This window comes from Nilaparvata lugens, chromosome 1 (genome assembly GCF_014356525.2).
Source record: "Nilaparvata lugens isolate BPH chromosome 1, ASM1435652v1, whole genome shotgun sequence".
Lineage (NCBI taxonomy): Eukaryota > Metazoa > Arthropoda > Insecta > Hemiptera > Delphacidae > Nilaparvata > Nilaparvata lugens.
In genome coordinates, this window is record NC_052504.1 from 54,099,772 (window position 1) to 54,122,296 (window position 22,525).

Genomic DNA, 22,525 nt, shown 5'->3' on the forward strand with positions numbered 1-22,525 from the left:
TTCTATTTTTAATGTTAAGGTGACGTTTCTTACATCTCTAGAGCTTTGCTCTTAACATGTGATTTTATATGAAATATTGCAAAAGTGAATAAAATTGATACAACTGTGATGTTTGCAACTGCTAGCAAATGAGCGGCTATAGCCGTGCGGCTAGTATCGTAGAGTCGTCGCTATGGAATTGCATCTTAATGGCCGAAACACATGAAGCGTTTTTCCCCAATCATCCAATCTGTTCTGTAGTGCTGTGCCGACTCGTCTGAAAAACGCCTCGTGTGTCTTTGTGTGCGCCTACCTTTATAGATTGAGTCTTGTTAAAAAAAAAAAATGCTTAGCGTATCTTTTCAAAATAACTTCAATTTTTCTAACTCCTTTTTTTAATATGGAATCGTTGTTGAATTTTCATTTTTTTTTAATAGATATTTATGTTTGATATTGAGCATATGTATGTTACATTGATTAATCTTCGTTTTCGTTCATAATTAATAGAATTTTAGACATGAGAGACTGTGAAGCATCTTATCTAAACTCAATTATATCTGTCCCTGCTTATTTAACAAGTTATTTCAGTGTTAATACTTATACAGATTTCAGTGATGATACCAATGCAGCAAAATATTTAAAAAACTTCATTGTTTTTTAACGTAAAAATATAAATTTCTTCGAAGTGATTATATCATAATGTTTTTAATGAGAAATTTCAACCTTTTTTTCATGTTCATCACATTGTTTTCTCTCGATCTATAATAAGTTTAATTTAGTTGTCGACCAAATCCTTCATATTTTATTTAATATTCTAATATTTCAAATACTCTTCAATTTTTATAGGTGTGCTCCAGAAACTCTCAAAAACAACTTCTAGAAATATTTGACAAATTAATGACTTGCATAGAAATTGAATCCGAAAATCATAATGACACAATTACTGGTAAGTGAAAACTTTGCAATCATGTGAAACAATATACTATTCCCATATTTATGTCAAATATTGTATTCAATGCAGGGTCGCTTTAACTCTTCTAGCATTGTTTGGAATAAAATTTTTTGTAAAAAATGTCTTCAATATTTTAGTCTGATAATGAAAGACTAGAATATTGCCTAAAAAATTCAGGAAATTATTGAAAAACTACATACACCTTTGGTGTCATCTACACTTAGGTGTTGAAATATGTATGTAATTTTTAAATATGTTTTTTAGTAATATTCTAGTGTTTCGTTATGGGTAGATATCAGTACATCTCACCAACAACTCAAAAACAGTATTTGCAGTCTAATGTTAACGTCCTTGCCCAGATTGGCTAAAATATTAATATAATTTATACCGGTATCTAGCATACAATATTGTTCTATGTGGTGATTGATAAGCTTATCCTTTCATTGGTAAGTTTACTTGCAGTTTTATGTAAATTTAGGTTGATGTAGAATTATGTAGATTTGAACCATTCAAAATAGCTTAGTTGAAAAAAGCTAGGCCGTGCCGATCTATCTCAGATGTAGGCTAATGCAGCAACCGAGATAAACTATTTTGAATTACCTGATCATATCTAAGTTTACTTGGAATTAAACCAAGGTTTATACTGGTTTGCATATCGAATAGCGCAACTGAATCAATAAAATAACTGGCACCTTACTATTTTTCTTGGAATGAAAATGGTAGGTATTTTCAGATTCTTGTTATTACTTTCCAAAAAAAAAAAAAAAAAAAAAAAAAATGCATAGCGACAAGTACCTTCTCTTTAATAATTGAATTATTGACATTGCTTCTCATTTTCAATCCGCCTGTATCTCAATAAGTTATTAATTCAAGTTACTAATAAGATTTCTCAAATCAACAGGATTCTACGATTTTGTGCTTGGCTTCGATAACATGCGAATGCGTTGGTTGGAGTCTGAAAAGAAAACGCGCAAATTAGAAGTGGAAATGAAGGCGTTGGAAAAGGAAAAGCAGGACTTGGAAAACAAATTGAAGATTGCTCGTCGCATTCACGACAACTCAATTTCAATGAGAAAGAAAGCTGAAGAGGAAAAGCTGTCACTTGTGAGTATGCCTTTCATAAAATCTATCGGAAAATACTTAAATTAAGTCTTCCTTCTGATAAACAAGCTCATTGTATTGCCGTCACCGACTGAAAAACTTTAGCCTAATGAACTGTCGTCTCTAGTGTCGTGGATAGTAGGCATGAAGTGAAAACTCATGGGGTTGAATTTACCACCAACACATGTTTATCTATGTTTTAAGTAAAGATGGGGTTAAGTGATTATGTGCTGAACTGTGCCACTTTTACAGTTTTACTTGTACAGACTAGGAATCAATAGATATAGAAGCAAATTCGTTTCTCTCGACCAATTTCAAAGTCTCCATGAAGTTTCAAAGATGATAGAAAAGTTGATTTATTGCTTATTTTGGAAAAATATTTCATATTTTTTTCTACCTATAATTTTAATGATGTACTTATTGTACGAATCAATATTGCCATCGGTGAGTTTATTTATCTTCTATTTAGATCAGGCAGCCTCATTAATACTGTTTACTTAATCCATCAAGATTGTGCTATAAATATAGGGATGTCTGTTTTAAATAAAAAACAGATATATATATAAATATACAAGATATATATATAAAATATATATATATATAAGTTTGAATAAGACATGAAAAATCGAATACTATAATTTATTATTGATGAAAACATTGTAAAAGAAAATGTAAAGTTTGTTTTTTATTTTATTGTCGAGGTAGTCTAACTATGTAACCTGGTAGTTTAACCAGGGTTTAATAATAATTAATTACAATTATTAATAACGACCAGGTGTAACCTGTGCTCCGCAATGGGTAAAAATTACAACATTTCATGGACTGTATGAATCAATACTGTAAACATTTTCTTTGTGAAAATCAAAATTCGTATCAAAAAAATTGACTTCGGTTGGGAACGAAACTGAGTTTTGCAGTTCAAGAATTAAGCACCTTGGAATTTCCAAATCAATGCACTGGGTGGATTGTCGATTTGTTAGGTCTCTTCTCTTACGCAGGCTGTGTAGAAAAAAATAAATAAATATGTTTTAATCGTTAAAGTTGGAATTAATTGATTACCCAATTAAGAAATAAATTAGGCCTATAACCGTACGTGGTAAATACAGAAACTTTGTGCAAAATTGCTAGTTAATCACTTCGGTAAGTCAGTTGTGATGATGCGTCAATCATATTTCCTGGAAGATAGAACTAAACTATAAATACAGTACATAATTAGACTAGATATATTCCGAAAGATATAACCAAGTCATATGATCAAACGTTCATGCCACCGGTGGGGTTCGAATCCACGAACTAGGCGGTGCTAACAGACTGATGGTTGTAACGTCCCAGACCACTAGATCAACCTGGCCGGCAATCAGGTGATTTAATCATTCAGCAATTCAACCATGCTAATTGGCAATTAAGAGGTTCCAGATTCAATCTCAATTCCGATGAATATCCTTGTATAAGTTAGTAGCGTTTACCGTTTTTCCTTCCAAATAGTCTCCTTGTTCAATCTTTGAATTTATAGAAGTCTTCAGGGTATTTGATGTCATTGGATAAAACATTTCTATTGTATTCTTCAATTATTTTTTGAAAATGGAAATCAATTTGTTTTGTTTCAGGAAATCCAATTGCAGCAAGTGCGAGATCTTCTGTTCTGTGATACTCGAAACAAAATTCATGATGAAACGAGAGAGAAACTGCAATCTTTGAGTACGAGCTTCATGTCCAGAACAAGCCTGGATCGAATGGACTACAATGCAGGTGGAGACAAGCTCACTACCATCGATGAATTTGAATCGACTGGTGAGAAATTCATTATTTATTTGGAATTACTTCAACAACAAAGGCTTCCAACCTTCAGCAATAAAAATCATTCAAGAAATGAGGGCTTGGTGAAAAAACGCGAGTATTTTCAATTTTCAAGCTTATTGAAATACTTTAGATGTGATATTTTGTCAAGTCTTGCACATTGGAGAAATACTCTCACTTCAAACCGTATGATGTTATTTTGCTTGTGTTAGAATTTGCTTTTCTTGATAGACTTGCTTGCTTACATGACTCTTTCCTGTAGATTATGAATTACCGACTTCCTCTCGTTTTATTATTGATTTATTATCGTTTTAACTTTTATATTGATTGCTTTATCGATCCACAGGATCTTGTTCTTTTTATCAATTTTCATTTGTCGTGCTTTTGCGAAAAAACATTTTCAGATAAAGTGTTGACTGTTGACAGTGTACGTCTCAGATCTTAGATCTCACACGTTTTTTCTCCTCATCAGCTCTTCATACAAACCGCTATATTATTCCATAAACGGGGATACATCAGCTTTAGGTTTAAACTAACAATGTAACGCCTTATAATCAATGTGAAGTGCTCTAACATTGATAGTACAGCTACTTGAAGCCCCATTTTTTATCTGATTTTTTCCCTATCTGAATAAGTTACAACTTGCTGGACAAATTTGGAGTTCCATATTTGATAACTGTAAATTCTGAAACAAATAGTTCTATATTTTGATTGATTTAATTATTTAAATGAAGGCGTCTCACTTTTGAGTGAAATCTTGATGTTTCAAGTCTTTTATCCCTCATACATTTGAATATTCACTGTTTTAAATTCTCTTGGTAACAATGCCATTGATAATTATTTTTGTTTTGCATTTTAGGATCTATATTGTCGGACTTGAGCTATTCAAGATCAGAAGATGACTTGGATATTAATGAGAGTCGAAGAATGCGTAAAAGATCATACGCCTATAATGAAAATAATGGTGGCAAGAGGCGTTCCGTGTCCAAGGTTGGTAAAGTATTAAATCTATTTGCAGAAATATTATTTTTATTTATTAGGTTAGCAAAAACAATACAAGGATCGGAAAAGGAAAAACAGGCTATTGCCCAAAACTTCTTCAATTTCCTAATTTAGTTTCAAATTGTTCAAATATTATAAATAGGTTATGTATAAAATGTTTAATTATTTTTAATGTAAATTATGTTTATAATGAGGAAATAATAAGAAGAAATTCCACATCTCCTCCCATACAGTCTAATTATTATTAATTTATTCATAAGACGTGTCTGATGTGTTTGGTCCTTGGACCTTCTCACCCTACTTGCTAACAGATCACTGTTATTATAACTAGAAAACTATCTAATTCTAAGGATAGGGTTGTAAAGAGGAAGAAATTTCTAAAAAGATTCATACAATTTGTTTCTTTGTTTAACGTTTTTGATCTTTTTATGAGCGCTCAAAGTTGAAAAAAGTACACTCGTCGAGTTCAAAGCCAAACAGTTTGAGCGCTCATAAAAATATCAAAAACGTCAAACAAAGAAACAAATTGTATGAATCTTATTGGAAATTTCTTCCTCTCTCCAACCATATCCTTAAAATTGGATTTCGACTGATAGTTTTCTAGTTATTGACGTTTTTAAAAAATATCGTAAACTAAGGTCGATATAAGAAAAATTTCCTGAAATCTTTTGTTGCAAAATTGTTGGACGTGACTGTAAATTGTGTTGCAGCGATCGTTCGCCAGTCTGCAAGCAGGTCCCGGCGAAATGCTGGTGTCGACTACGCGGGTGGCCGTGTCACCAAGCGGGCAACCCGTGGCGGCCACTGTCAGCCACACACTGCGCTCCTACACGTCGCCGCAGACCACTGCCACTGTGGTCGCTCCGCAATCCGAGACAACTCCTTCGGCGCCCAAGCCCGATTCAGGTTGGTTGCAGCCCAACTATCTACTAACTATGTTTGATATTCAAGTAATAGGGAACCAACTATCTACTATATTGTTCGATATTCAAGTAATAAAGTTTCAACTATCTTACTATTTTATTTGGTATTCACGTAATAAAGTACCAACTATTTACTATATTGTTTGATATTCACGTAATAAGATAAAAATGTTAGGACAGCATTGTTGCCAAATCTCTTCCTTCACCGCCTTCTATAGCAGACTGCTGTTGTTCAAGACATCCCCGTATATCTGATAATATTTATTTTAGTGTTTATTTTTTCTGTTATCTAAAATTGTGTTTAAATTTTCTTTAATGTATATTTTTTAGAGAGACTTTTCGTAAAGACTTCATTTATTTCAATATTTGTATAAAGTATTGCATTTTCAATTGTTTTATTTGTATTATGTGTCAAGAGAGCAATCGTGGGATATTATCCTTATGCGTAAGAACAATTTTGAAACGTTATTAATTCTCTGTGTAAGTTATTCCTTTTCACAGTCACAATCTTGCCCCCAATTAACTTATTCAATCTATGTAAAATTCTCTGAGTAATAATTTGAGTCATGATAATTTGATCGAATAAATTTTTCGAATAAAGTTATGTATCTGGTTTTGAAAATAATATACGACTCAAATAAAATTAATAATAATATTATCTCATATTATATTAATTTCTATTATAGAAGAGTAGGCCTACTAGTAATTGAAAATGAAAATTCTATGTAATGAAACTTTCAAGTAGCCCAATTGAAATAAATAAATAACATTGATTATTTATTCTTGTTGAAGATGCTCAATTCCATATAAAAAATATTTTATTTATCAAATTTTCATGATTTGATAATACATTTTCATAATTGAAATTAATATTGTGGTAGTTCATTATATTCGTTCATAGCATACAAACGATTTGGTTTTGTTTCAACACAGTCCTTGAAAACAATCAAAGAACATTAATTTGCATGTTTTTTTCAGATCCAGATGACACACCTGAGCCTACCGAAAGAAGAGGTCTATTTCATTCTGCTTCAAGGAGCATTTTCCCATTCTATTCGAATGGCCTCTCAAAGACACACAGTCTCACAACTAAAAATGTCATCAGACCAGAGAATTGTGATCCTTGTGGAAAAAAGTAAGCTCTACACTTAACTTAACAGTACTGTACTGTACTATACTATAGTTCCTTAGTTTGCAGCACGGAGCTCCATGGCCAATGCTATTTCAATAGAACATTAGGAGCACACGGATGCCGTTTTTATGCTGATTCTATCAAAAAGGCCTACGCTCTCTTTTTACTTTCCTTGCCCTATTACCATAGGTAAGGAAAGTATTGCTTTCCGAAAAAAATTAAGGTACCCCAATTTCTAAATTTCTATACGTTTCAAGGTCCCCTGAGTCCAAAAAAGTGGTTTTTGGGTATTGGTCTGTATGTGTGTGTATGTGTGTATGAGTGTATGTGCGTCTGTGTACACGATATCTCATCTCCCAGTTAACGGAATGACTTGAAATTTGGAACTTAAGGTCCTTACAATATAAGGATCCGACACGAACAATCTCGATCAAATGCAATTCAATATGGCGGCTAAAATGGAGAAAATGTTGTCAAAAACAGGGGTTTTCGCGATTTTCTCGAAAACGGCTCCAACGATTTTGATTAAATTTATACCTAAAATAGTCATTGATAAGTTCTATCAAGTGCCATATCTGTAAAAATTTCAGGAGCTCGACCCCATCTATGCAAAGTTTGATTTTAGATTCCCAATTATCAGGCTTCAGATACAATTAAAACAAAAAAAATTGACTGGAAAAGATTGAGCATGAAAATCTCTACAATTAATGTTCAGTAACATTTTCACCTAAAATTGATAATAAGCACAAAATTCGAGAAATTGTGATTATCCAATTGCAAACTATTGGCAACTGTTGATTCTATTTGATTCTTAAAACGCTCGTCGTGAGTACAAGTATTCACCAATATACCCTTTCAAAATTCCTTAGAACTTACAACGCCAGTTCTTGAAGCTCTCTGGATCCTTATATGATATAACTGGAACCTTATTAATATAATTTCTTAATATATTTGTTCTGGCTGATGAAATGAATATCATCAAAGGATGATAAATATTGAGTGCTCTGAATAAGGTTAATATTATTTGATTCTATGATTTTAAGTGCTGCTAAATATTTGTTGGTACCAAAACAGCTCAAACTATATAACACGAGATGAGTTAGGATATAATAAAAAATTCTATAAGTTTGTATGCTGACATAAAACACAAAATATATTCCCATAGAAAAAATGTGCATAAAATATTCGATATAACTATAATTCACTTAAATAATCTATTTTTAAAATCTGAATAATTATCACAGGCTTTGCTAATATTCACAATAATGAATTTCAAATTCATAAATATATTATATTTAATACTGGTACTTAGACTTCCAATCAATATAAAATTCTGCAGATAAAAACCTGTTCGGTCTATAAGTTTGATATGGTATATTTTGTTCAATAAACAAAATTAATATTTAATAAATTAATATTCGAACATGAGATCTCAGGGCTTTTAATATGAATTCGGGCAGTGCATGGAAGTAAGCTTCCTACATATAATAAATAAATTTATAAAATGTTCTTGTGAACTATGTGATATTGTTCAACACGTGGTGACTTTTTATTTTAACTCTAATTAATTGGAATAGCGCTTTTTTATTAATTATTACCCCACTGAACGTAGACAAATGAGCTCATTTGGTTTGACTTATCACTCACTGACTGAAGTTCTGGATGTTCTCGTGGATTGAATTAATTATTTCCAATAATTAATTAGGTAGGCTCCTTTTCGTCACTGCTGGGCTAACGTGTGATCCAGATTTTTATAAGTTTCTTTCGAATTAAAGCTATTTTTATGGGAATCTTTACAATTACGAACTCCTTGACAGCACTGAGTTCACAAACAATTAACATTCAACAAACATACATTACATTTAAAAAAGGGTTTGGCTTAATAATTCATTAAAAAATTTTTAAAAGGAATAAGAAAAGACCCTAAACTCCATGTGCATCCTCTCGGTTGGGATCTTAAGCCAGAAGAAAGAGGTTTTCAGAAAAATTTGCTTCTTCCTAGAATAATTCTATAAGCTACTCTCTGATTGGCCCTCAATTTAATAGACTCAATACAATTGGTTGCCTTGGGAATCAGGGCTTCCTCGGCTTTATAATAGAAAAAATTTAATAAAAGAAGTTTTTATACAGATATATGGGGTATTTATCTTAAATTGAATTCATAAATAAATCGTAACATACGATTTTAATAGATAATACATTTAGTTTTTATATGAGTTTTTTATACTCTTGATTTATCATGCTTTTTTAGATTATAATAAATATTTATACAGAAATAATAGTTATTTGTATTTCTACACATCGACTTCCTTTAGTATACATAATATATCCTTTATGAGTGAATTTTATATGATTCAACCGGTCATATGGGTTGATCGAATAATCAGCTGATTCATTCAGTATTGGTTCGGATAATTATCGATTTATCCAAGATCGACTAATTCTTTTCAAAACGTAAACAAGTAACTCTAACCTCAATGTTCATGCATTTTATTTTATTTTTTATTTTTGTAATCCGCCAATAATAATTATGCCGCTTTATAATTTTTTGATCTTACCAATGAGTTCTCATAATTATTAAATCACAATAATACATATTTTCTTATCGTTGTTGATAATGCTATTACTCCTAATCACTAATAATACTTGATTTGAGTTGATTTACTCTTTAGATAGGTCTAACCTTCTTTCCAATTTTATAGTTCTATTACATTTTATTGGCTCATTTAGAAATATTTGGTGGTTTCAAATTACCACGTGACACAAAACGCCCTCTGATTTCTGATTTAAAACGACAATTCGAGAATATAATATAAATTTTATGATCCAGTTGGTTTTGGATCAGAAATCATATATGTTACAAAGTCTGCTAATAACTCTACTGAGAATCTTACCTCCTAACAATTCAACAACATATACAACAATAAATAAATTCAATTCAAATACATACGCCTTACATCGGCCAATCTCCTTCTACACACAATACACAATATAAACTATCTCCTCCTCCATACATAATATAAATCTTTTTTCTAATCCACGCTCTGCCCTCAGGCCAGAAGCACATTTGAATGTTGGTGCAAAATCATTGCCAACCTAACAAACTGATAATTCTCCGACTTGCAGAGTATAACATATTTTCTCCCTCAACATAGAACAGTGACTTGTACATTTTCATTTCATTCTCTTGCAGAAATTGGGCTTTGTTTTCATGTAATGGATATTTTTAAAGATAATCTTTGGTAGGTTTTATCAACACGAACTTCTTATTCCTCTAATACATTGAGACTTGGGATTAATGCTTTTGGTGGTAACTATGCGGTTTGATCATTTGGCGGATAATTTTAATGATTTTCTTAATAGTTTATACATAAATAATAATAATATAATATTTCTATAATATCTCTACATGCAATTCACATTTATATGACACTTGATCTTCTTATTCGGGGTATCAACTTTGATGATTTAATAGGCATTGACTATTCTGGTTTTCGTAGTGTACAGCTGGTTTACGTTGGCTTCGGCTTGTCACTTGTCGCCATCTTGATGTTTCTTCCTGCTACATGAAGGTAAGTTGGCTTTTTAACATTAGAAGTTATTTATTCTCTTGTTTCATCAATAAGAAAGGTGTTAAAAAATGGTTTCTAAATTTTTTATTTCTTTATTTTCAGGTGTTGTTGTTCGAAGTGGATACTCGTCTGCGAAATAAGTGTGTTGCCTGGTGTTTGTTTGGTACGTATTTGTTGACAGGTAGATCCATGAATCCAAATATTATTGTTTATATTCTTATCGCTTATTGTCTCGATAATACGGTTTGAGATTAGAAATATTTTCCCACCAAGTTAAATTTGGTTTGCTTTCTTCATACAACTGAACGGTATTACGTTCAGTTACGGCTGCTGTCCGGTTGTTATTTATAGATGAGGCTGTCCTTATGATGATTTATTCTTCATAAATATAAAACCTCGGTATCTTGTATACCTTTTCAAACAATTCTTAGCTTCCTTAATGGTTATATATTTCAGTCCATTCTTTTTCCAATCATCTTGTAGTCTTAATGCATTTTTCCTCTCACTTTCATTTAATATTCTTGGTTTCAGTTCGTTATAAATTAGTAGGCTCACAACAATAAACATTTTTATAATATTACCTTTCCCATCATCAATAATAGATTCTTTTAATAACAACAACATAATATTTTCTATCATACCTACAACGCAGTCCTTTATCCATATCACAGCCATAACAAATAGTATACAATATATCAGAACATTTATCATTTCTTTAACAATATAATCTCTCAACATGTAATAGTCAGGTACTTTCACTCTCTTATTATAATTTCTTATTTCTTTTAATCTTATTAAACACTTTCCATCCTTTATCAACCTCCATAAATAGTCCACTTTATTATTATCATCCATGCATGTTTCAATCGTAGTTTTCCTTTCAGTTCCGTTTTTATCCCTGTATGAATCCATATTAGTCCTTCCAGTAGCTCCAGTTTCATTCCATTTATTATGTCCATTTTGCCGGTCACATCGCTGATCTTCTGCTTTAAAGCGAATGTGCCGCGGATGCATGCCGTCGATCTCCGGTCCTCCATCCTGGTTTCGGTCCGGTGTCCTCCTCGGGCGTTTGAAACGTGCATGCGGCCGGTATCGTCGCGCGCGGTACTTCTTTTTCTTCCGCTTGACTTTCCGCCTCCTGGCCTTGCGGTGCATGCCTCTTTTCTCCTGTAGTCGGTCATGCAGTCGGTCGTCCGGTGTCTGCCTCGGGCGTTTCCGTCTCCGGGCCTTGCGGTGGGCGTTCCTCCGATCCTGCATGTTGTCCTCCCGGTACTCACTGGTGTCTTCCTTCCCATCCTTGGTGTGCCTCGGTGTGGTCGATTGATGCGCGGGTGTAGGCTCGGTGCGCGGATGCTTGGTGGTGGTCCTTTGATGCGCGGGTGTGGCGTTCAAAACGAGTTCATCGCATGTGGGCTCCATATTACATAATTCCTCTACTGTAACCTGGTGTTCCTCGGTGGCGGGTTGCTCTTCCTGCGGTGATGGTTCTTCAGTGGGAAATATAAGGCTCAAGAGGGATTGATGTTTACAGGGCGTTTCAAGTGCATGGCGGGCGGCGGTTTTGTGTGGTAGGCTGTCTTGTATGGGCTCCTGTGTGTCTGGTGGTGGGTCATTTGCATGTTGATTTTGTGTTGTCCTTGTTGTATGTGCTATTGTATAAGATGTATTTGTTTGGTTATGATTTTGTTTATTTTCGTCCTGTTTTGTGAAGGTTATTTTCCGTTTATTATTTCTATTCCAGTGATCTCTGTTATCATAATATGCCTCTTTGTGATGCTGTTTACTGTTTCGGTATTGAAACTTATTTCTATAATTATTATCAAATGATTGAACTCTGTTATTATTTTCAGTATACTTCGCTCTTTGCGCATTTGCTCTAGCATTTGCTATATGATTTTCATTATTACTGTTTTGTTTGAAATTACTATTTTGCTGATTAAAATTTCTTGCTTGTTTATTTATATGATTTGGCTCAGAAGTAGCTGATTGGATAGAATGTAAATGTTCTATCAGTTCTTCACAACTGGAAATCGAAGATACTGCCAGTGTCATACGAACATTGAAAGGAAGCTTTTTTGTTAATATGTGGACCAGTGATGAATCAGCTAGATATTCGTCTAACTGATAGTTTCTATTCATCAAATCTGTTATAAAATCAGTGTAGGATTGTCCATTTCTGCTATCATAAGTGCATAAAATAATTTCTGATAATGCGTCCATCTGTTTACATTTGCTCCAATACTGTTGCAGGAACTGGGAGATGAAGTCCTCCAGGCTGTTGATATCTCGCATCCGGCTCTGGAAAAACATCAGCGGCTCGCCGAGTAGTAGACTGGATAATTGGAAACGCCACATTAACCAAGAGGTGGGTGTCAGTTCTTGAACGGCTCTTATTTGGTCCACAAATGGTTTGGGTTGCATGTGACGGTAGGAATTATCAAATTTTCCAAGATTTTGGAAAGGTTGAGTGCTATTTACTGGTTCAATCGGTATATAATGTATTCTGCTGGCTGGAATATTTTCCATGGATGTCGCTAGTCTGGAGACTCTTTCCTCACTTGCGGTCCATTTATCATCTATAGTTTTTATGTTCTCATTCACTTCGCCATATAATGTGGTTATCTTTAGTTGTTGTCCGACTACGGCATTTTCTAATACATCGCATCTCTCACCTGATTTCGCCCCCTCCCCCGTTAAGTTCGCTATACATGCCTGCACGTTACTTTGTTCCTTGACTATTTCTACTATTTTCTTATTATTTTCCTCCACTTTCGACTCTATCTCGCCCTTATTTTCTAACACCTTTCCCATGACCGTTCCCATGATAGCGGTGCCCAGCTCCTTACCCAATACGTCCACCTGTTTTTCAACTTCCTTTGGTACGTCATCCAACCGTTCATTTATTTGACAGGTGACATCATCTAGACGAGTTTCTAGCTTTTTGATAACTGCAGATTGAGTATCTATTTTTGTATCTATTATATTTCTCACTTCCTCCCTGAAGCTAGAAAATTTTGCATCCATGGTTTTAATACCTTCTTGTACAGTCTTGGTAATATTTTCAGTGATAGTTTCACTATTTTTCTGCATAGCTTCCCGGTTTGCCTTCGCTTCATTGTCCTGTCTTGCTAAGATTTGACTGAGCATGAGTTTGAGTTCGTTTGTAGAATCATTTGCCATAAGATTGGTAATGTAACCGACTGAAGAGTCTAATGTTGTATTGCGTTTTTCCAGGTTGGTGGCGGATGGCGGTTGACTGGCGATATCGGATGGCGATTGGGTAGCGGCATTCTCCGTTCCTTCGGCGACGCTTGGAGCGATCTGCGGAGACGCCGGTACCGGGTTGGACGCCCTCACTCCCTCATCCGGACTCTCATCGGACTTACTCGCATCGACGACGTTATCAATCTTCGTAGAAGACAATTGGGCTAAGTTTTGCGGGTCGAAACTGATGGAGCATATGCTGCCTCCCTCTCTCTCTCGTGGGGTCTCCGCTGCATCGTCCTGGGGCTGTTGATTTGCCGGTGTCGTGGCTACATAGTTTTGGGGATGTTCGCTGAAGTAGGAAATTTGCGAGTTAGCCGGCGACTGGTTCATGGTGACGTTATTATGGAATACTTCGAGTAAATAGCCAAGTGTGTTGCCAAGTCTCAGGAATATTAAAATGGATTCAGTGATAGTGCCTATTCTGGATAAAATTGTGTTGTGTTGAAGTTTCAAGTGTCATATACATATATTACAAAAAGACCTTCGAGTGCTACAGGTACGCTTATCAACATAGACAGATATGGCTTACAAATTACACTAATATAGTTCTTAAAATTTTAATTAGGGTCTTATCCTCCTGAATAACGATAGTATTATAATGCCTCAAATAACCTATAACCCTGGTCAGCATACAATGTCTAGATTCAAAGATCAAAATCAAAATTTTTACTATAACTTTTATGGAAATTTCCATCCAATTTTCTCTATTATGAGAATTATGTTCTCAAACTCGTGTGATACAGTTTGTCTGTATTTATGCAGCTTGAAAAATTTTAATTTGAAGAGCAACTCAATTATTTTAGCCAGAAACTTACAATAGATCATCAGATATATCTTGTCGAAACAACTTCAGATTATGTTTCTTGCAGCTTTCAGTTTTATCAATAATTTCATTAATCATTGATAGTAAGATTGAGTAGGTAAGCTTTTCCTCATGCTCCACTGGTTGGGTGCCATTGTGTGAAGTTGTGCTCCTGGGGGGGTTATCTCTTATGATAGAGTCCCACGTTATGAAGCTATTGTGAGAAGTTGTAGATTGCAATTCCTTCACAGATAATACGATGTTTCTGGTATTTATAAGAGCAGTCTCTAAATTCCCTCTTTTGCGAATAAATTCACAAAAAATTAAGGCCTTCCGGCTCGCAAAATTACTGGGTTCAAACCTCAGCTCTAGCTCAGTGGTAGAAACATGAATTTTATAAGTACAAATAATCACCATAAGGTTCAAGGACCAGGGATTGATAATTCTTACCGCTGCTTCTATGAAGTTTTTGAAGAATACCAGTAAGGAAATTAAAAGAATATTTGATGACTGATTATCAGTAACCATGTACCACTAGAGAATAATCAGGACCAACTATAGTTGTTTCTAGTTGATTCTTAAAACGCTCGTCGTGAGTACAAGTATTCACCAATATACCCTTTCAAAATTCCTTAGAACTTACAACGCCAGTTCTTGAAGCTCTCTGGATCCTTATATGATATAACTGGAACCTTATTAATATAATTTCTTAATATATTTGTTCTGGCTGATGAAATGAATATCATCAAAGGATGATAAATATTGAGTGCTCTGAATAAGGTTAATATTATTTGATTCTATGATTTTAAGTGCTGCTAAATATTTGTTGGTACCAAAACAGCTCAAACTATATAACACGAGATGAGTTAGGATATAATAAAAAATTCTATAAGTTTGTATGCTGACATAAAACACAAAATATATTCCCATAGAAAAAATGTGCATAAAATATTCGATATAACTATAATTCACTTAAATAATCTACTTTTAAAATCTGAATAATTATCACAGGCTTTGCTAATATTCACAATAATGAATTTCAAATTCATAAATATATTATATTTAATACTGGTACTTAGACTTCCAATCAATATAAAATTCTGCAGATAAAAACCTGTTCGGTCTATAAGTTTGATATGGTATATTTTGTTCAATAAACAAAATTAATATTTAATAAATTAATATTCAAATATGAGATCTCAGGGCTTTTAATATGAATTCGGGCAGTGCATGGAAGTAAGCTTCCTACATATAATAAATAAATTTATAAAATGTTCTTGTGAACTATGTGATATTGTTCAACACGTGGTGACTTTTTATTTTAACTCTAATTAATTGGAATAGCGCTTTTTTATTAATTATTACCCCACTGAACGTAGACAAATGAGCTCATTTGGTTTGACTTATCACTCACTGACTGAAGTTCTGGATGTTCTCGTGGATTGAATTAATTATTTCCAATAATTACCATAAGGTTCAAGGACCAGGTATTGATAATTCTTACCGCTGCTTCTATGAAGTTCTTGAAGAATACCAGTAAGGAAATTAAAAGAATATTTGATGACTGATTATCAGTAACCATGTACCACTAGAGAATAATCAGGACCAACTATAGTTGTTTCTAGTTGATTCTTAAAACGCTCGTCGTGAATACAAGTATTCACCAATATACCCTTTCAAAATTCCTTAGAACTTACAACGCCAGTTCTTGAAGCTCTCTGGATCCTTATATGATATAACTGGAACCTTATTAATATAATTTCTTAATATATTTGTTCTGGCTGATGAAATGAATATCATCAAAGGATGATAAATATTGAGTGCTCTGAATAAGGTTAATATTATTTGATTCTATGATTTTAAGTGCTGCTAAATATTTGTTGGTACCAAAACAGCTCAAACTATATAACACGAGATGAGTTAGGATATAATAAAAAATTCTATAAGTTTGTATGCTGACATAAAACACAAAATATATTCCCATAAAAAAATGTGCATAAAATATTCGATATAACTATAATTCACTTAAATAATCTATTTTTAAAATCTGAATAATTATCACAGGCTTTGCTAATATTCACAATAATGAATTTCAAATTCATAAATATATTATATTTAATACTGGTACTTAGACTTCCAATCAATATAAAATTCTGCAGATAAAAACCTGTTCGGTCTATAAGTTTGATATGGTATATTTTGTTCAATAAACAAAATTAATATTTAATAAATTAATATTCGAACATGAGATCTCAGGGCTTTTAATATGAATTCGGGCAGTGCATGGAAGTAAGCTTCCTACATATAATAAATAAATTTATAAAATGTTCTTGTGAACTATGTGATATTGTTCAACACGTGGTGACTTTTTATTTTAACTCTAATTAATTGGAATAGCGCTTTTTTATTAATTATTACCCCACTGAACGTAGACAAATGAGCTCATTTGGTTTGACTTATCACTCACTGACTGAAGTTCTGGATGTTCTCGTGGATTGAATTAATTATTTCCAATAATTAATTAGGTAGGCTCCTTTTCGTCACTGCTGGGCTAACGTGTGATCCAGATTTTTATAAGTTTCTTTCGAATTAAAGCTATTTTTATGGGAATCTTTACAATTACGAACTCTTTGACAGCACTGAGTTCACAAACAATTAACATTCAACAAACATACATTACATTTAAAAAAGGGTTTGGCTTAATAATTCGTTAAAAAATTTTTAAAAGGAATAAGAAAAGACCCTAAACTCCATGTGCATCCTCTCGGGTTGGGATCTTAAGCCAGAAGAAAGAGGTTTTCAGAAAAATTTGCTTCTTCCTAGAATAATTCTATAAGCTACTCTCTGATTGGCCCTCAATTTAATAGACTCAATACAATTGGTTGCCTTGGGAATCAGGGCTTCCTCGGCTTTATAATAGAAAAAATTAAATAAAAGAAGTTTTTATACAGATATATGGGGTATTTATCTTAAATTGAATTCATAAATAAATCGTAACATACGATTTTAATAGATAATACATTTAGTTTTTATATGAGTTTTTTATACTCTTGATTTATCATGCTTTTTTAGATTATAATAAATATTTATACAGAAATAATAGTTATTTGTATTTCTACACATCGACTTCCTTTAGTATACATAATATATCCTTTATGAGTGAATTTTATATGATTCAACCGGTCATATGGGTTGATCGAATAATCAGCTGATTCATTCAGTATTGGTTCGGATAATTATCGATTTATCCAAGATCGACTAATTCTTTTCAAAACGTAAACAAGTAACTCTAACCTCAATGTTCATGCATTTTATTTTATTTTTTATTTTTGTAATCCGCCAATAATAATTATGCCGCTTTATAATTTTTTGATCTTACCAATGAGTTCTCATAATTATTAAATCACAATAATACATATTTTCTTATCGTTGTTGATAATGCTATTACTCCTAATCACTAATAATACTTGATTTGAGTTGATTTACTCTTTAGATAGGTCTAACCTTCTTTCCAATTTTATAGTTCTATTACATTTTATTGGCTCATTTAGAAATATTTGGTGGTTTCAAATTCCACAGTATCTCCAAAACAACATCTTTAACATCTTTAATGAATGCTGGAAGGGCCTCCCAGTGGTGCGCCTGGATACCTAAGTGTGGGATGGAGACCTGCACTTGGGGAACTAAATCAAATACAAGCCATAGCGGATCGGTAATAGCCGCCAAGCCATAAAAAGGGTTGTGGTGGCCGGAACAAGTATGAAGCTCCTGAACAACTATGAGCTCCTGGTCCAAAATGGGTGGGGTTGGTGAGTGTTGGATATTGGCAGTAAGAGCATTATTCATGTCAGTATTGTATTGGTGTTATAGAGAGTGCGCATAGTTATTTTGGCAGCCGAACTATCCATTGGATCTCCCGGCTTTTTTTATCATGGACAATTCGAGAAACAGTTCTTTTCAGAACTACTCTATGAGAAGACTTGGCCCTGGCATAAAAATATGTCACTTGAACATTGAGGGTATAAGCAGAGCTAAAAGCGAGTGTGTATCAAAACTGATGCTGGAGCTAGGTGTAGATGTTATAGCACTGCAGGAGACTCACACAGAAACACAAGAACAGCTTTGTTCAAGAGGGCATATTCCCGGCTATGACTTAATTGGTGCTACCTATCACAAATCCTATGGAACAGCAACTTATATAAGAAGTACTCTGGAGGAAGTTGAACTCATCTCAGAGAGTCAGGATAATAATATTCACCTGGTTGTGATTAAAATGAAAGATCTCACTATAGTGAATGTGTACAAACCTCCAGCTTCAGATTGGCCAAGCCAAGTTCTACCAATATTTGATCACCCATGTATGTTTGTTGGAGATTTCAACAGTCATCATGACATGTGGAACTATGCTCAAAATAACAGCTGTGGCTTATCACTTGTTGAATGGTCAGAGGACAATAATATGTATCTGGTTTTTGATGCCAAAGACAGAGGCTCCTTCCGATCAGCTGCATGGGGTAGAGACTACAACCCTGATCTGTGCTTCATCAGCAAGAATAGTTTGGGACAACCACTGCCTGCAGTGAGATATGTTTTATCTGATTTCCCTCATAGCCAGCACAGGCCTGTCCTTATAGACACTGGTATCCAGATACCTCTCATAAGATCAGTCAACCGGCCAAGGTGGAACTTTTCTAAGGCAAACTGGGAGAGGTATGCAGAGGATCTTGATAAGTGCGTCCGATGGATACCTCCCACCAAGGAGAACTACTGGAGGTTTGTGGGTGCAGTGACATCAACTGCAAAGAAATTTATTCCTAGAGGTTGCAGGAGGGAGTATATTCCTGGCTGGAATGAGAGATGCAACACCCTATTCAAAAGACTCAAGGAAAGTGGGGATAACGGGGTTGCTGATGAGCTACTGCAGGCGCTTGACAGTGCAAGGAGAGAGAGATGGGAGAAAACAGTGGAGGGGCTTGACTTCAAACACTCCAGCCGTCAGGCTTGGAGCTTGCTCAGAAAGCTTGGTGCAGCCAGGAAGCCTGCCAGACAGGTTAGTCAAATGGATCCAAACCTGGTTGCAGATCATATTATTGGAGTTTCAAGAGTTAGCCATAATATTGATCACACCATGAAGATAAAAGATCAATTAACAGACCTTAGAAAGAGAACCCTCCCAAATGAACACCTCTCTGCTCCTTTCACTGTAGATGATGTGAAAAGTGCTCTGAGAGATTTGAGGCCTGGCAAGGCCCCTGGATTTGATGGTATCCACCCAGAGTTCTTATTGCATGCAGGAAAAAATACTGTAAGATGGCTGAGTCGGTTCTATACAACCATGCTAATCACTGGGAAAATTCCTCATGAGTTGAAGAGATCAAAGATTGTTGCAATATTGAAGCCTGGGAAGCCAGGTGACTGTCCTGGTAGCTACCGCCCAATTGCTCTCCTAAGCATAGTCTATAAATTGCTTGAAAGACTACTTTTCAAGAGAATAAGTCCAGCAATTCTCAATGTTATCCCAGTAGACCAAGCGGGGTTCAGGCCAGAGCGTAGCTGTGAGGACCAGGTCTTGGCTCTCACAACTTACATTGAGGCTGGGTACCAGAGGCAGGAGAAAACAGCTGTTGCATTTGTTGACTTGAAGGCAGCATATGACACTGTCTGGAGAGAGGGGCTCATATTTAAATTGCTGCAAGTCATTCCATGTCAACTGATAGCTAGACTCATGAACAACATGCTGAAAAATAGATCATTTCAGGTCTCAATGGGACACAAGATGAGCAGAACTAGAAGACTGGATAATGGCCTGCCTCAAGGCTCTGTTCTGGCTCCCCTTCTCTTCAACCTATATGTTTCAGACCTTCCCTGTTTTAGGTCCAGAGTCTTTGCTTATGCAGATGACATAGCCCTTGCCACACAAAACAAGGACCTGGAGAGCAGCGAGGAGACCCTAACCAGTGACCTGGATGCTCTAGCAGTTTATTGCTCAAAATGGAGACTGTGCCCGAGCATGGGAAAAACTGAAGTGTCTGCCTTTCACCTGAATAATAAAATGGCAAATGCCAAGCTGAAGGTGACAATGAGCAACACTAAACTGCGCCACAACAGTTTTCCAAAATACCTTGGTGTTACCCTTGATAGGACACTCTCCTTCAATCAACACATTAAAAACATGGTAGCCAAGGTGAAGACGAGGAATAATTTAATACAAAAATTATGTGGCACCACATGGGGCTCATCTCCATCAACTCTGAGGTGCTCAAGCCTTGGTCTGGTGTATTCTGCTGCCGAGTATTGTGCTTCATCCTGGATGAACAGCTACCACACTAAGTTGTTGGATGTGCAACTTAACAACACAATGCGCATTATTACTGGAGCCCTGAGAACAACACCAGTTCCCTGGCTACCTGTTCTTAGTGGGATACCACCGCCCAATCTGCGCAGATGTCAGGCCCTACTGCGACTGCACAACAGGATATGCTCCAGCCAGCAGCTCCCAATTCATGAGGATATCCCAGACCTGAACATGAGGAACCTCAAATCCAGAAAGCCAACAATAAAGCTGGCAGAGCGCCTCAAGAGTGAGAACTTTTGTTTGATGGAGAGATGGAGAGAGGAGGCACCCCCTATAATTCCAGATGCTCTCAGACAGTGCACCAGGCCACCAGGATTTAACCTTCCTAGACATGCATGGGTCGCATTAAACCGAATCCGAACATTGCACGGTAGATGCAAAGCATCTCTTTTCAAATGGGGCTTTATAGACTCTCCAGGATGCGATTGTGGAGCTCCATTGCAGACAATGAAACACATTGTCTATGAATGTGACAGACGTGCCTACCTGGGTGACAGTAATGACTTTACTGTGGCAAGCCCTCAGGCGATCCAGTACATTTTAAATTTGGACGTGCACTTGTAATCAGTGCGAAATTACAAGGACTTACGAATAAGGAAATGCCATACGCTATATATATTTCCTTTTTCAATTATTGAAATGAATCTCTTCAACTAAGGAAACAAATCTTATTTGTTGAGTATTGCATCAAAGTAATGCTATAGCTTACCATTATGGGTCATATCACTACATCCGTAAACAAAGTCGTAGTGCATTCGTGTGACGTCATCACAGATAGGGCTTCTACACCAATCAAAACACTAGCTGATATAATCATATAGCCTTTATTGACCGAGCGAAGTGAGGTCCAAGATTCAAGTCGACGGTTTTGCATTTCTCTTTATGTTTTTATGTTTATATGTTCCGCATTTTCAGCGAAACGCTGCAATAGATTTTCATGAAATTTGACAGGTATGTTCCTTTTTGAATTTTGCGTCGTCGTATACATACGGTTTTTTGAAATTTTGCATTTTAAGGATAATACAAAAGGAAAAGGAGTCTCCTTTGAACGCCAATATTACCGTAAAAATCAGACTTTAGAATTATTCATCATAAATCAGCTGTCTAGTAGACTATAATTCTACCCGTTCAAAAACATCGAACATCTTGAAAATGTATCTTTCCATCAACGTTAGTAGACAGTTGACTATAATACTACCCGTTCAAAAACATCGAACGTGTTGTAGACAGTTGCAGTTAGACCTGATAACAGCGCTCACACTCACATTCCGGGACGACACGTCACGGTACGATAAGACAGTAAGCTCTATGTTTATTCAGGACTTTTTCTAGACATTTTAAATTATTTATTAATTTTTGAGAAAACATTACAACAGGTCAATGTAACTTACTTAGCGCGAGGTCTACTGTTCACAGAACTACTAGTATTATCAGCTGAAATCAACGAATTTTTATTGGTGTAGGAGCCCTACCTGTTCTGACATAACACGAATCACAGAGAAGAAAGAAGAATTTTCCATGAGAATCACAGAGAAGAATTCCTTCTACTTTGTGCACGAATGCACAACGGCTTTGTTTACGGAGGTAGTGGTCATATGCATCATCTACGTTGAACGCTGAATCACGGTCATTTTTAGATATGG

General features: G+C 35.0%; 2 protein-coding genes across 2 annotated transcripts; both read left to right on the top strand.

The window, feature by feature from the left end:
- Window positions 1-13: 13 nt before the first annotated feature.
- Window positions 14-6,909, top strand: LOC111049372 (rac GTPase-activating protein 1). The gene is made up of 7 exons (XM_039436780.1): window positions 14-19; window positions 826-925; window positions 1,833-2,035; window positions 3,640-3,823; window positions 4,689-4,819; window positions 5,542-5,737; window positions 6,733-6,909. The coding sequence occupies exons 2-7, from the start codon at window positions 877-879 to the stop codon at window positions 6,891-6,893; spliced, it is 924 nt and encodes a 307-aa protein (XP_039292714.1). The 5' UTR covers window positions 14-19; window positions 826-876; the 3' UTR covers window positions 6,894-6,909.
- Window positions 6,910-10,620: 3,711 nt separating this feature from the next.
- Window positions 10,621-14,139, top strand: LOC120353364. The gene is made up of 3 exons (XM_039436782.1): window positions 10,621-10,639; window positions 12,709-12,823; window positions 13,693-14,139. The coding sequence occupies exons 2-3, from the start codon at window positions 12,719-12,721 to the stop codon at window positions 13,888-13,890; spliced, it is 303 nt and encodes a 100-aa protein (XP_039292716.1). The 5' UTR covers window positions 10,621-10,639; window positions 12,709-12,718; the 3' UTR covers window positions 13,891-14,139.
- Window positions 14,140-22,525: the final 8,386 nt, after the last annotated feature.